This window comes from Acanthochromis polyacanthus, chromosome 20 (genome assembly GCF_021347895.1).
Source record: "Acanthochromis polyacanthus isolate Apoly-LR-REF ecotype Palm Island chromosome 20, KAUST_Apoly_ChrSc, whole genome shotgun sequence".
Lineage (NCBI taxonomy): Eukaryota > Metazoa > Chordata > Actinopteri > Pomacentridae > Acanthochromis > Acanthochromis polyacanthus.
In genome coordinates, this window is record NC_067132.1 from 31,935,379 (window position 1) to 31,949,661 (window position 14,283).

At 45.6% G+C, this 14,283-nt stretch overlaps 2 protein-coding genes and 1 long non-coding RNA gene across 8 annotated transcripts in view; 1 reads left to right on the top strand and 2 right to left on the bottom strand.

Moving 5' to 3' along the window:
* The window catches only part of LOC110965863 (piezo-type mechanosensitive ion channel component 2-like), a 54,156-nt gene extending 53,177 nt beyond the window's left edge, over positions 1-979 (top strand). Inside the window, 2 exon segments of the mRNA XM_051940198.1 lie at positions 414-555; positions 645-979. Coding sequence (XP_051796158.1) covers positions 414-555; positions 645-746 — 244 coding nt within the window. The 3' untranslated portion in view covers positions 747-979.
* Positions 980-1,526: 547 nt separating this feature from the next.
* On the bottom strand, positions 1,527-4,064 carry LOC127531286 (uncharacterized). 5 transcript variants are annotated; one of them, XR_007938309.1, is made up of 10 exons: positions 3,882-4,064; positions 3,754-3,833; positions 3,589-3,721; positions 3,193-3,368; positions 2,466-3,082; positions 2,173-2,401; positions 2,034-2,140; positions 1,821-1,873; positions 1,698-1,772; positions 1,527-1,649 (listed from the first exon to the last, which is right to left on the bottom strand). It is a non-coding gene; the product is annotated as an uncharacterized LOC127531286 (long non-coding RNA). The 5 variants fall into 5 exon arrangements; XR_007938305.1 differs by lacking the exon at positions 3,589-3,721 and having other exon boundaries at positions 1,698-2,140; positions 3,193-3,341; positions 3,770-3,876; positions 3,909-4,064; XR_007938307.1 differs by lacking the exons at positions 3,193-3,368; positions 3,589-3,721 and having other exon boundaries at positions 1,698-2,140; positions 2,466-2,991; positions 3,770-3,876; positions 3,909-4,064.
* A 3,191-nt stretch (positions 4,065-7,255) lies between these two features.
* On the bottom strand, positions 7,256-13,776 carry LOC110960947 (transmembrane protein 200C-like). Of its 2 annotated transcripts, none has more exons than XM_022208385.2 (5): positions 13,105-13,776; positions 10,864-11,069; positions 10,193-10,409; positions 9,977-10,119; positions 7,256-9,304 (listed from the first exon to the last, which is right to left on the bottom strand). In XM_022208385.2, the coding sequence occupies exons 2-5, from the start codon at positions 10,965-10,967 to the stop codon at positions 8,320-8,322; spliced, it is 1,449 nt and encodes a 482-aa protein (XP_022064077.1). In that variant the 5' UTR covers positions 10,968-11,069; positions 13,105-13,776; the 3' UTR covers positions 7,256-8,319. The 2 variants fall into 2 exon arrangements, with proteins under 2 accessions (XP_022064077.1, XP_022064076.1); XM_022208384.2 differs by having other exon boundaries at positions 10,864-11,040; positions 13,105-13,774.
* Positions 13,777-14,283: the final 507 nt, after the last annotated feature.

A 14,283-nucleotide genomic window follows, 5' to 3' on the forward strand; every position in this document is an offset into this window, starting at 1 on the left:
AATACGACACTAACAGTACTGCAAATACTACACTAACAGTACTGCTAATACGACACTAACAGTACTGCTAATACTACTCTAACAGTACTGCTAATACTACACTAACAGTACTGCAAATACTACACTAACAGTACTGCTAATACTACACTAACAGTACTGCTAATACGACACTAACAGTACTGCTAATACTACACTAACAGTACTGCTAATACGACACTAACAGTACTGCTAATACTACACTAACAGTACTGCTAATACTACACTAACAGTACTGCAAATACGACACTAACAGTACTGCAAATACTACACTAACAGTACTGCTAATACTACACTAACAGTACTGCAAATACTACAACAACAGTAACTGTAGTAGTTACCTCTGATACTGCAGTAACTGTAGTCCTCTCCTCCAGGATCATGGGTCTGTATGCGTCGGTGGTTCTGGTCATCGGGAAGTTTGTGAGGGAGTTCTTCAGCGGCATCAGTCACTCCATCATGTTCGAGGAGCTGCCGTGTGTCGACCGCATCCTCAAGCTCTGCACCGACATCTTCCTGGTACACACACAGGCCCCGCCCCCTGACTCCACCCCCTGTATTCCAGAAGGTGGCCATGCTCACGTCTGATTGGCTGTCTTGTGTTGCAGGTGAGAGAGACAGGTGAGCTGGAGCTGGAGGAGGAGCTTTATGCCAAACTGATCTTCCTGTACCGCTCTCCAGAGACGCTCATCAAATGGACGCGCCGATGACATCACAGCGAGAACGTTCTGCAGACGTTCCCCTCAGAACCGAACATTGCTGGAACGTTACCTGAACTCTGGGCGACCAGTAGGAGCAGCTGCATGAACTGTTACTGGGCAAACAGAACAATGGACGCATCTATCAGTGTTAATTATTGATTATTGATCAGTGATCAGGAATGTCCTGGGAGCTCTGGAACATGAAATATGTCAACAATTAAATAAAGTTTAATTCAAGCTGATTCATGTTGAACACCTGTAGTTTACCTCACCTGTAGTTTAACTCACCTGTAGTTTACCTCACCTGTAGTTTAACTCACCTGTAGTTTAACTCACCTGTAGTTTAACTCACATGTAGTTTGTCTCACCTGTAGTTTAACTCACCTGTAGTTTAACTCACCTGTAGTTTAACTCACATGTAGTTTACCTCACCTGTAGTTTAACTCACCTGTAGTTTACCTCACCTGTAGTTTAACTCACCTGTAGTTTACCTCACCTGTAGTTTAACTCACCTGTAGTTTAACTCACCTGTAGTTTACCTCACCTGTAGTTTACCTCACCTGTAGTTTGTCTCACCTGTAGTTTAACTCACCTGTAGTTTAACTCACCTGTAGTTTAACTCACCTGTAGTTTATCTCACCTGTAGTTTAACTCACCTGTAGTTTAACTCACCTGTAGTTTAACTCACCTGTAGTTTACCTCACCTGTAGTTTAACTCACCTGTAGTTTACCTCACATGGAGTTTACCTCACCTGTAGTTTGTCTCACCTGTAGTTTAACTCACCTGTAGTTTAACTCACCTGTAGTTTAACTCACCTGTAGTTTACCTCACCTGTAGTTTAACTCACCTGTAGTTTACCTCACATGTAGTTTACCTCACCTGTAGTTTGTCTCACCTGTAGTTTAACTCACCTGTAGTTTACCTCACCTGTAGTTTGTCTCACCTGTAGTTTGCCTCACCTGTAGTTTACCTCACCTGTAGTTTGTCTCACCTGTAGTTTGTCTCACCTGTAGTTTACCTCACCTGTAGTTTACCTCACCTGTAGTTTGTCTCACCTGTAGTTTACCTCACCTGAAGTTTACCTCACCTGTAGTTTGTCTCACCTGTAGTTTGTCTCACCTGTAGTTTACCTCACCTGTAGTTTACCTCACCTGTAGTTTACCTCACCTGTAGTTTGTCTCACCTGTAGTTTGTCTCACCTGTAGTTTACCTCACCTGTAGTTTACCTCACCTGTAGTTTGTCTCACCTGTAGTTTACCTCACCTGTAGTTTACCTCACCTGTAGTTTGTCTCACCTGTAGTTTACCTCACCTGTAGTTTGTCTCACCTGTAGTTTACCTCACCTGTAGTTTGTCTCACCTGTAGTTTACCTCACCTGTAGTTTACCTCACCTGTAGTTTGTCTCACCTGTAGTTTACCTCACCTGTAGTTTACCTCACCTGTAGTTTGTCTCACCTGTAGTTTACCTCACCTGTAGTTTACCTCACCTGTAGTTTACCTCACCTGTAGTTTGTCTCACCTGTAGTTTACCTCACCTGTAGTTTACCTCACCTGTAGTTTAACTCACCTGTAGTTTGCCTCACCTGTAGTTTGCCTCACCTGTAGTTTAACTCACCTGTAGTTTACCTCACCTGTAGTTTACCTCACCTGTAGTTTGTCTCACCTGTAGTTTAACTCACCTGTAGTTTGCCTCACCTGTAGTTTGCCTCACCTGTAGTTTAACTCACCTGTAGTTTACCTCACCTGTAGTTTACCTCACCTGTAGTTTGTCTCACCTGTAGTTTACCTCACCTGTAGTTTACCTCACCTGTAGTTTGTCTCACCTGTAGTTTCTCACCTGTAGTTTACCTCACCTGTAGTTTACCTCACCTGTAGTTTACCTCACCTGTAGTTTGTCTCACCTGTAGTTTAACTCACCTGTAGTTTACCTCACCTGTAGTTTGTCTCACCTGTAGTTTACCTCACCTGTAGTTTACCTCACCTGTAGTTTACCTCACCTGTAGTTTGTCTCACCTGTAGTTTAACTCACCTGTAGTTTACCTCACCTGTAGTTTACCTCACCTGTAGTTTACCTCACCTGTAGTTTGTCTCACCTGTAGTTTACCTCACCTGTAGTTTACCTCACCTGTAGTTTGTCTCACCTGTAGTTTAACTCACCTGTAGTTTACCTCACCTGTAGTTTACCTCACCTGTAGTTTACCTCACCTGTAGTTTGTCTCACCTGTAGTTTACCTCACCTGTAGTTTACCTCACCTGTAGTTTGTCTCACCTGTAGTTTAACTCACCTGTAGTTTAACTCACCTGTAGTTTGCCTCACCTATAGTTTGCCTCACCTGTAGTTTAACTCACCTGTAGTTTACCTCACCTGTAGTTTACCTCACCTGTAGTTTGTCTCACCTGTAGTTTCTCACCTGTAGTTTACCTCACCTGTAGTTTACCTCACCTGTAGTTTACCTCACCTGTAGTTTACCTCACCTGTAGTTTGTCTCACCTGTAGTTTAACTCACCTGTAGTTTACCTCACCTGTAGTTTACCTCACCTGTAGTTTACCTCACCTGTAGTTTGTCTCACCTGTAGTTTACCTCACCTGTAGTTTACCTCACCTGTAGTTTGTCTCACCTGTAGTTTAACTCACCTGTAGTTTAACTCACCTGTAGTTTGCCTCACCTATAGTTTGCCTCACCTGTAGTTTAACTCACCTGTAGTTTACCTCACCTGTAGTTTACCTCACCTGTAGTTTGTCTCACCTGTAGTTTCTCACCTGTAGTTTACCTCACCTGTAGTTTACCTCACCTGTAGTTTGTCTCACCTGTAGTTTCTCACCTGTAGTTTGTCTCACCTGTAGTTTACCTCACCTGTAGTTTACCTCACCTGTAGTTTGTCTCACCTGTAGTTTACCTCACCTGTAGTTTACCTCACCTGTAGTTTACCTCACCTGTAGTTTGTCTCACCTGTAGTTTGTCTCACCTGTAGTTTACCTCACCTGTAGTTTACCTCACCTGTAGTTTGTCTCACCTGTAGTTTGTCTCACCTGTAGTTTGTCTCACCTGTAGTTTACCTCACCTGTAGTTTGTCTCACCTGTAGTTTACCTCACCTGTAGTTTGTCTCACCTGTAGTTTACCTCACCTGTAGTTTGTCTCACCTGTAGTTTGTCTCACCTGTAGTTTACCTCACCTGTAGTTTACCTCACCTGTAGTTTGTCTCACCTGTAGTTTGTCTCACCTGTAGTTTACCTCACCTGTAGTTTACCTCACCTGTAGTTTACCTCACCTGTCCACATACTTGTGGCTGTGTTCTGTGTGACCAGAAGACAACGTGCAGCAGAACAAGCAGCTGTTTCCGCCATCAGCTGAACCCTGATAGGAACATATCACACAGAACCTGGATGAGACCTAACGGGTCGATTAGCGGTCCGATCGTGGAAACGTTCCCCTGAATTGAGTTCCTGCTGTCAGGTCAGGCTGCTGAAGCTAAGCTAACACCATGAGAACATGTCTTCAGTAGGACGGTCCGAGAACATAGACAGGTGCCATTTACTAAAAACAAACACGTTCTACTGGTTATACTGGACTCAACGGGAGTAATCACCAGGTTATACTGGACTCAGGCCCTGGCTAATTGGGAGGACCGGGACAATTCCTGGGCCGGTCTGATGTTTGGGCCGTGAGGTCCGGTGTTCAGTCCTGGGTCTGGGTTGATCATTCTGCTGCTGTTCCTGGGCCGCCTCCACTGGAAGCTGTTTTTTTTTTTTTTTGTTTTTGCAGACCCACCGTGACGTAACACGTTCGTGCACGCGGTCAGAGGTGTTTGAAAGATGAAAACAGGAAGAGCAAGGACGGTGAGGAGAAGGAAAGAATTAGAAAGAGGAAAGCTCTGGAAACAGACGCAGCCGAATGTGCAGAAACTGGAAACTTTTTCAGTAAAGCTCACGGTTTGAAACGACAAACGAGGACGAGGAAACGGATACGGACTTTGTTGAACTTTGCAAACCACCGTTCCAGTTAATTATCAAATCAATAAGTTGTGTCATTGTGGCGTAAAACAGAACGTTATATAATTTAAATAATAGTACGATGCGACCACATAACTGGGAAACTTTGTCTTGAAGAGTCAGAAGAAAGATCCAGAACCAAGCAGCAGCCAAGAGCCACAAGTCCAGAGTGGGAGGTAGGATTGTTCATGGAGTGAATGTTATTAGAATGAATCTAATGAAGAGTCTGGTGTAGAGCTGCTCTATATGAGAAGATGATTCAGCTCTACATTCATGAAACGGACCTGACGGCTTTGTAAAAAGGGGAGATTTGTGCTGAGAGTTTTGACCATTTTAAAAATGTGATTTAGTGTCAGAGGCAGAGCCAGCAGTGATGAGAGGATTACTGCTGTAGTATGAAGGAACAGGTGAGCTGTTGGAACAGAGCGAACAAGAAAACATTAGTTCCAATACTTTCTACGCCCAAACCATAGCAGTGACCCATTTAATTTTTATCATTAAATGATAATAAATACACAAAACCCACAATTGAAAGGGAACAGGATGAGATAAAAACATTGACTTTCATTACTGATGTCCAGTTTTAATAAAGTTCATGCTACTTTTATAAAATGATGAAAGTGAATAAATTGTATTTGTGTGATCTGTGTTTGATTTCTGTCTTTTCTCCTGTCATCCAGATGTTCAGAGGGAGCTGATGCCACATCTGGTCCAGCTGATGGAAGGTCCTGAAGTTCTCTGACTGAAGATGGTCCTCTGACTGGATTTAAGGTTCAGATGCTCAGGAACAAACTCCACCAATGAGCCAACAGGGAAGCTTTAGGTTTATTAAATGTTGCTATGAAGCAGGAAGACTAAACTCTCCACAAGGATCCAAAAGAAGTTGGACTTCTACATGAGAGCTTTAGTTATTCTTCATCTACTTCCTGAAAAGTTTGGTCAATAAAAAAGACAAAAACTCACATTTTCAGCTGAACTAAAGACAGACTTTGTGATTTTTCTGCTCACATGTTGTGTTGTTGTAAACTTACTCTTTCAACCCCCTGGAAACTAGGGCTGCAACTAACTCGTCAACTAGTCGTCTGAGCACGATACGTCATCAAAAGCGGAAGTGAACACGCAATGCAACAGAAATCAGCGTCCGACCGGAGCGCGGAACACGGACGGACGTTGGCGCTGCATCGTGCATGTATTATGTATGCACGCTGCAGCGCGGATGTTACCGGATGCTAACTCTCTTCTCTGGTCAACTCCATATCAACACACACAGAAATAAACTCCATCAACATCTGGACTGCATGGCACACATTATATCTGACACTACAGCTGCATATAAAGTGCATTAAAAGCGGCACCGATAAGAAAATAAACACTTACCAACAAATCAGAGTCCTTTCAGTGTCTGCTGGGAGAATCAGCCGAAGGTAGAAAACTGGTTAAAACAAGCCAACGGGCAGGAAAACTGTTTGTGGAAAAGGTTCTGCTGCTCCACCGATAAATAAAGCAAAAGTTATTTTATCAGAATTAATCCAGACGAGGAGAACAGGGTGTGGGCTGCCTCCACCATGGACTGTTTTCTTTATATACAGTCTGTCTCCTCCATAGGACCTGTCAATCATTCCAGACCGGACTGTCAATCAAGTAGCCCCGCCCCCTGGCTTCACAAAACTTTAACACTCTATAAAAATTCAATATTGATTTATTTTAAGGTCAGCCACCTGATCTCTCATTTTGACCATGAAAACTAAAGATAAAACATTCTATAAGTCTCTGCATCGTGCTCTGTTCGGCTCCACATTTGCTGATGACCACTTCCGGTCTCAGAAAATGAAAAAACGGACCTTTTTTCGTTTCTGTCTCTGATTGATTTTATTTTCTTGTTATTGTAAACATAAAATGAAAATCACAGCATTTTAAAAATTCATTATCAAGTTATGTTATACTGTGAATAACAAAGTTGCAGACAGCAGGGCAATAATTATTCTTTATTCATGAGGATTAGATATCTGTGAACACTGATTTGCTTGATATTTCAAATTGCAAAAAGGGCATTATGATGTTGTAAAGAACAGTGTTGGAGATTATTCCTTGAACTGATGTTCTCATATTTGTGATGGAACTGTTTCCTTGCAGAGGAAAAAGAGATGATAGTGTTATTAGAAAATGCAACACCTTTTATTTTACTTTTAGTATTTTTATTTCTTCTTTTATTTCATTTTTAAGGTTTTGATATCCTATTTGAACAGAATATAGATTCTGATATTGTTGTAAAGAATAATGCTGGAGATGTGCACTCATGTTGGAATAAATCCTCATTGTGAAGCGACCCTTACTGCACTGAATATTTTAGAAAAAGTCACTGAATGAGAAGACAAGGCTAGAATTAGATGATTTTAATAGTAGTAGGTCGTGATCATAAGGGGACCGGTCTGAGGCTGACTGGACTAAACACCAGGTTCTACTGGACCTAACAGAGTAAAACTGGGAGTTTTGGTTCAGAATCAGACAAAGATGACGCGACCATGAACCCATAAAATGTGCTTTATTCAGGTTTGTTGATTTTAGCGTCATCGTCTGATGTTGTGCTGTTTACATGAAGCAGGTTCAGCTTTGAGCGGAAGACGTTGTGAAGCTACAACTTTAAAATCAGTCACCTGTCCTCACCTGTCCTCAGGTACATTCATCTCCCAGAGTGCAGCTGGACTAAAGAAGTAAATGCAGCCCTTTGAATCGTCCTCTGTGATGCTTCAGTTTGATCTCAGGTCCTCTGTGTTCAAGTAAAACATTAAAGTTTCCAGTTTTCATGGAGTTAAAATGGAGCCAACTACTTCCTGGTGCCGTGGTCAGGTGGGAGTCGGTCCGTCCAATCAGAGTCCACAGCAGGAGCGTAGCCCTCCGCAGGGGAAAGTAGTTCCAGGAGCAGCTCTGGAGCTTCACCTGAATGTTTCACCTGAAAAAGTCAAAGCATTCCGCTAAATATTACAAAAGCTGAAATGTAAGTGGAGGTGAGAGCAGAAACATGTATGTTCAGGATCCGTGTGACTTCATGCAGTGATGTCATCAGTGATGTTTGTGTGGTTCTGATCTGTTCTCCAGCATGAGACGAACCCAGGATAATTCTGAGTTCAGGCAGAGCTCTGGGTTCAAACCTCTGAGGAACCAGAGAACCACAGAACGCAGCGGAACGTCCTGCAGAGGGCGCCGGGCCACAGGATGAGAACCAACACCTCAAAGAATATTAATGAGTCCATAGGAGAATATTAATGAGCTGATTAAAGATATAAACTCATTGATTAATGCATATTAATGAGGCCATAGGGGAATATTAATGAGCCAATTAAAGATATAAACAGACTGATTAATGAATATTAATGAGCTGATTGAAGAATATAAATGGACTGATTAATGAATATTAATGAGCTGGCGGGGGTTGTGCTGTCTCTGGTCTGGACTCCTCGTTGCTATGGCAGCCTCCATCTTGTCCATGTGTTTGTGACATCACAAGAATGCTGTCATGTTGCTGATGTCATTAAAGTCACATGACCTCACAGTGGCGCTGTGAGTCACTGAGCTGGCGTGTGACTGGTCCTCAGCCCTCCTCCTCCTGCCCAGAGTCCAGCTGTGAGATCATCCTCAGCTTGTCCCTGTTGGAGACACTCCTCTGTGATGTCACCACCTGTGACCTCAGACCCCCGCCCTGTGATGTGACCGCCTGTGACGACGTGGACTCAAACGATTGGTCCTCTCCCTGCAGCTTGCTGTAACCCGCCACGGCGCCGGCGGCGGGCAGGCTCCGCCTCCTGCAAGGCGGGGCCAGCGTGGGCGAGGAGGAGGAGAGGAGGTGAGACAGGGAGGACAGCGACAGGTGTGAGGGGGTGAGGGAGGAGGAGGAGAAGCCTCCCGGTGCCCCCCTGTGGAGGCTGTAGGAGCTGCAGGGGGCCTGGAGGCGTCGATGTGGGGGAGGGGTGGAGGAGCAAACAGGAAGTGGTGTCTCCCCTGGCTCCTCCTCTTCCTGTCTGTCACCTCCCCCCTCTCTCCTCAGCCCCTCCCCTTCCCCCCAGCGCCGGCCAGTCCCAGCCCGAGCCGAGTGCCTCCTCCGGGGGGCGGAGCTGAGCGCCTCCTCCTGGAGAGGGGAGGGCAGGTGGGAGGGGCTAAAGCTCTGGGGGAGGGAGAGTCTGTGGGAGGAGGGGGGAAGAGCCTCCTGTGTCTCCTGGTAGACGCTGAAGATGGCGTCGCCTCCATCACCGCCTCCTTCTCTGCTATTGCCCGGATCCCTCCGTCCCAGCAGGGAGGCGGGGTACGCCCGCGGCTTGGCCTCCAGGCTCTTTGATTGGACGTAGTTAACGAGGCCGTTGAGAGGATTGGCTGTGGAGCGGGGGGCAGAGCCTGAGGAGGCGTTTGGTTTGCGGAGGCTGTGGAGGTCGATGACGGTGGAGTAAATGTCTCGCAGGTTGATCACCTTCGTCTTCTTGTCGCGGTTCTCATGCAGGACGGCGTTGGCACAGATGAAGAGGAAGATCCCGATCCCCATGATGAGAGGACCCAAGACCTTCAGCCTATCAGAGTACAGATACCTGCAGACACATTCCACACAGCCAATCAGAGCACAGATACCTGCAGACACATTCCACACAGCCAATCAGAGGACAGATCAGAATTCTTGGTACATCAGAACACCCTTCAGAGGAACCTTGGTACTAGGTGACCCGATGATCACTAAAACTAGAACCTCATTAACTAAAGGATTGGTAGAACCTCTAGAAAAGTACAAGAACCACCTAAAGACCTTTCAGAATCTCCTGAAAGACCTCCAGAACCTGCTGAGAGACCAGCAGAGCCTCCTGAAGGATCTCTGGAACCCACTGAAGGACCTTTAGAAGCTCCTGAAAGACTTCCTGAAAATGCTAAAGGACTTCCAGGGTATTCTGGAGGTCCTTCAGGAAGTCCTCCAGAACTTCCTGAGAGACCTGCAGAGCTTTCTGAAGGATCTCCAGAACCCACTGAAGGATCTTTAGAACCTCCTGAAAGACCTAGGGAACTTCTTGAAGCATCTCCGGCAAATTCAGAGCCTCCTGAAGGACTTCCCGAAAGTGCTAAAGGACTTCCAGGGTATTCAGAGGTCCTTCAGGAACTTCTTGAAGGACCTCCAGAACTTCCTGAAGGACCTCCAGAGCTTTTTGAACCTGCTGCAGGTGTTACACATCCTGGTGGTCCTAGATGAGACTGGAGGAACACTTGACTGTTACCTGTCTAGGAAATCTTCCAGGAAGCCTCGTGCGAGCTGTCGGGTTCCGTTGAAGAGCTCTGTGTGGTTGAAGCCTCCTTCAGCTCCTCCTTCAGCTCCTCCTTCAGCTCCTACTTCAGCTCCTTCACCTTCTTCTCCGTCCATCTGGAAACAGAACATGGATGTCACACCTGAGTCCTGTGTGTGGGCCGGCTGTGGTCCAGTAAGCGAGGCTCACCTGGGTGTCTTGTCCAGGTGTGGGGCTGCTGGAGGACACGGAGGCCATTGCGGCGCCCTCCTGTGGCCGTGCACTGAAGAACAATCCGTCCCGAGGCCAGTAGCCCAGAGCGGCCATGACCACGCCCATCAGCAGGACGAGCACGCCCAGCGCCGCCACCAGGCCCGACAGGGAGCACAGCTTCAGCTTCCCCTTCACCACCACCACCTCACTCCTCCTGATCAGTGACATCATCAGGCAGTGACATCATCTGTGTGTGTGTGTGTGTGTGTGTGTGTGTGTGTGTGTGTGTGTGTGTGTGTGTGTGTGTGTGTGTGTGTGTGTGTGTGTGTGTGTGTGTGTGTGTGTGTGTGTGTGTGTGTGTGTGTGTGTGGGGTCAGGTGCTGGCTATACTTGTGGGGACCAAATGTCCCCACAACTGTAAGAAAACCGAAAAAATGTCACTTATGGGGACCTCATTTTGGTCCCCACAAGTTTAAACAGTGTTTTCTTGGCCATGTTGTTGTTACTGAAAAAAGTAAAAGTGCAAAAACGTTTCTTTAGGGTTAGACATTGTTTTGGTCTGGGTTAAGGTTAGGGTTAGGGTTAGGGGTTAGATATGAATGGGAGTCAATGGTAAGTCCTCACAATGATAGAAAAACATAGAATGTGTGTGTGTGTGTGTGTGTTACCTCTTCTTGCTCTTCCTCTTGTGTGTGTGAGGTTTGTGTGGTTTGGACCTCAGTGAATCTTGTCTCCGTGCGTTGATCCTCAGCAGGCCGCCCGTCGCAATCATCACCACCCACCAATCAGACGGGGGCTCAGCGGGTTAAGCCCCGCCCACCACCCCTCACCTGGACTGGGTCAGCCTGTCAGAGAGAGTCACACACAGGAGATTCTGCTGTGATTCGTCGAAATCTATAGTTCCGGTCAATAAAATAAACAGCCGAAACAGAGAACAGAGAAACAGGTTGGAGATCCATCCAGCATGGAGAAACATCGACAGATGATGAGCAGAGTAGAGAGGAAACATGGAGATAGAAGAACATCTGCAGGATGAGGAGATGGTAGGAGCTCCAGGAGAAAGCAGCTGAAGCTCCTACGACTACCAGGACCTGGATGACTGAGAACCTCCATGGAAGTCTGAGGAGACAACATTAGCTCAGAGTTTAAACATCTGAGGAAGCATGGAGATTCATTGTGTTCTAGAACCTGTTGGTTCAACTGTTAAGTTCTAAGACCACTGTACTCCATGTGTGAGCAGAAGACAGGGACCCAGGATTTAGAGCAGTACCATCCTGTCTGCCCTGTAGGTGGCACAACACCAGCCTCTAGAAAGACTTCATGACCACAGATGTCAGACCGGTAGCTCCAACATACGTGGTCATCAAGTCTCTGAGGACTTCAACAACCTCAGTACGTTCATGAAGTCCCTAAGGACGTCATGAAGTCTTGAAGAACATGAAGTCCATTGAGACCTTGTGTAGTCTCAAAGGACTTGATGACCACAGATGTCAGAGCCACTGGTCTGCAGTGATTCAGTGATGGAGGGTTACTAGGGAATCAGGATGATGGTGGAACTGTTGAAGGTCCTGGAGAAGACTGGAGGGTGACGCTCCATCTGGGCCTGGTCTTTCCTGGTCCTCAAGCCCTCCACTTCCTCCTCGCTGTGAGGGAGTGGATCTGTTCCTTTCAAAGCTCCAGTTGAAGGTTTGGTGACGATTAATTGAATATGAATAAATTTAAATATGAATGAATTTAAATATTAATTTCTGATGGCTGTTTCCACGGAGCTGCAGGACTTCAGAGTGCAGATTCTAAACTGTCTGGTGTTTGACGGTTCTTCACTTCTTCTGGTTTTCACTGTTTTTGCGTCTTTTTGTTTTCTGTTTCTAGATTCGTCTGATTTGATTTGATTTCGTTTGTTAGTCATTGTCTGTTCATTTTCTGTTTATTTTATGTTGTGTTGTGTTTCTGTTGTGTTTCTGTTGTGTTTCTGTTGTGTTCTGTTGGTTCTGTTGTGTCTCTGTTGTGTTTCTGTTGTGTTTCTGTTGGTTCTGTTGTGTTTGTGCTGCAGCTGATGGATCCTTCAGGCTGCTGCATCAGATCAGGTCAAACAGGACAGAGGAACTCCCACAATGCACCACGGTGACGGACAGATAAGGCTCATTAGAGCCTCAGTCTGGAGTGGGAACTGCATCTCCCAGCATGCACTGCAGCTGCTCCACAGCAGGTCAGATGGACACATTCTACCGATCAATACTGATCAATACCAATCAGTACTGTTACAGACTGATCAATACTGTTTAGTCTGATAAACAAATCAGTAGTTTGTTTCTGATCAATTCATTGATCAATAATGATAACAACAAGTGATCAGTCCTGCTTGATTTTTAGTGCTGCCCGAACTGGTCAGCTAATAAATCACAAATATCAATCAATGTACCATTAATCAATCACCAATAATCAATCAGTAATACCAAAACAGTTTAATCCATTTCTGATCAAACTGATCACTGCTGATCAATAACAGGACACTAAAACAGCCAGCAGAGACGTATTGATCAGTGTCTGTTATTATTGATCAGCATTTATCAGTATTGATCAACATCTGTTATTATTGATCAGCATCTGTTGGTATTGATCATCATCTCTTAGTATTGATCAGCATCTATCAGTATTGATCAGTATCTGTTATTATTGATCAGTATCTGTTATTATTGATCAGCATCTGTCAGTATTGATCATCATCTGTTGGTATTGATCAGCATCTTTTATTATTGATCATCATCTGTTGGTATTGATCTGTCTTGCTGTTCAGTTCAGATAAATCTATCAGTGCTGCAGAGTACGAACCAACACACACTACTGCTGATCAATAACAACACACACACACACACACACACACTAGAACAGAAGATGTTTGTTCTCACTGATGAAGCTGCTGTCGGTTCATTGTTCTCCCGTGTTCTCCTCCCGTGTTCTTCCGTGTTCTGCTCCGGTGTTTCTTTAAATCTCTCTGCTGCGTCTCCTCCGCTCTCTCTCTGGTTCTGCAGCGACGGTCAGAATCTCCTCCTCCAACAGAGAGACAGACAGGAGGAGAGACAGACAGGAGGAGAGACAGACAGGAGGAGAGACAGGAGGAGAGACAGACAGGAGGAGAGACAGACAGGAGGAGAGACAGACAGGAGGAGAGACAGGAGGAGAGACAGACAGGAGGAGGAGGAGAGACAGGAGGAGAGACAGACAGGAGGAGAGACAGGAGGAGAGACAGACAGGAGGAGAGACAGGAGGAGAGACAGACAGGAGGAGAGACAGACAGGAGGAGAGACAGACAGGAGGAGAGACAGGAGGAGAGACAGACAGGAGGAGGAGGAGAGACAGGAGGAGAGACAGACAGGAGGAGAGACAGGAGGAGAGACAGACAGGAGGAGAGACAGACAGGAGGAGAGACAGGAGGAGAGACAGACAGGAGGAGGAGGAGAGACAGGAGGAGAGACAGAAAAACAGAGACGTTCAGAAACTCCAAACAGCTACTGCTAAATAGACACTAGAACGTCCTATAGACCAGTGGTTCTCAACCCTGTTCCTCAGGACCCCATGTCCTGCATGTTTTAGATGTTTCCTACTCAAATGATCAGCTCATCATCAAGCCTCTGCAGAAGCCTGATGACGAGCTGATCCTTTGAGTCAGGTGTGTTGGAGCAGGAAGCATCTAAAACATGCAGGACATGGGGTCCTGAGGAACAGGGTTGAGAACCACTGCTATAGACACACTAGAACGTCCTGTAGAGACTAGAACCTCTTATAGACACACTAGAACGTCCTGTAGAGACTAGAATGTCTTAAAGACACACTACAACATCCTTTTTGTAGAATGTTCAAGTGGACTTTCTGACATTTTGTGTTATTTCATGTAGTTTCTTTCTACGATGCGACTTTTTAAAAATGTTCTCCTAATTGTGAGGAACGTCTCACTTTGATCAGAACGTTCCTGGACGATGGAACGTACGAAGTGTTGATGTAATGATGAGACCTTTTCATGGGAACGCCCCTAGTCCCTCACCTGTGTGACATCAGACCTGAGGAACCAATAAATGACGAGCACCAGA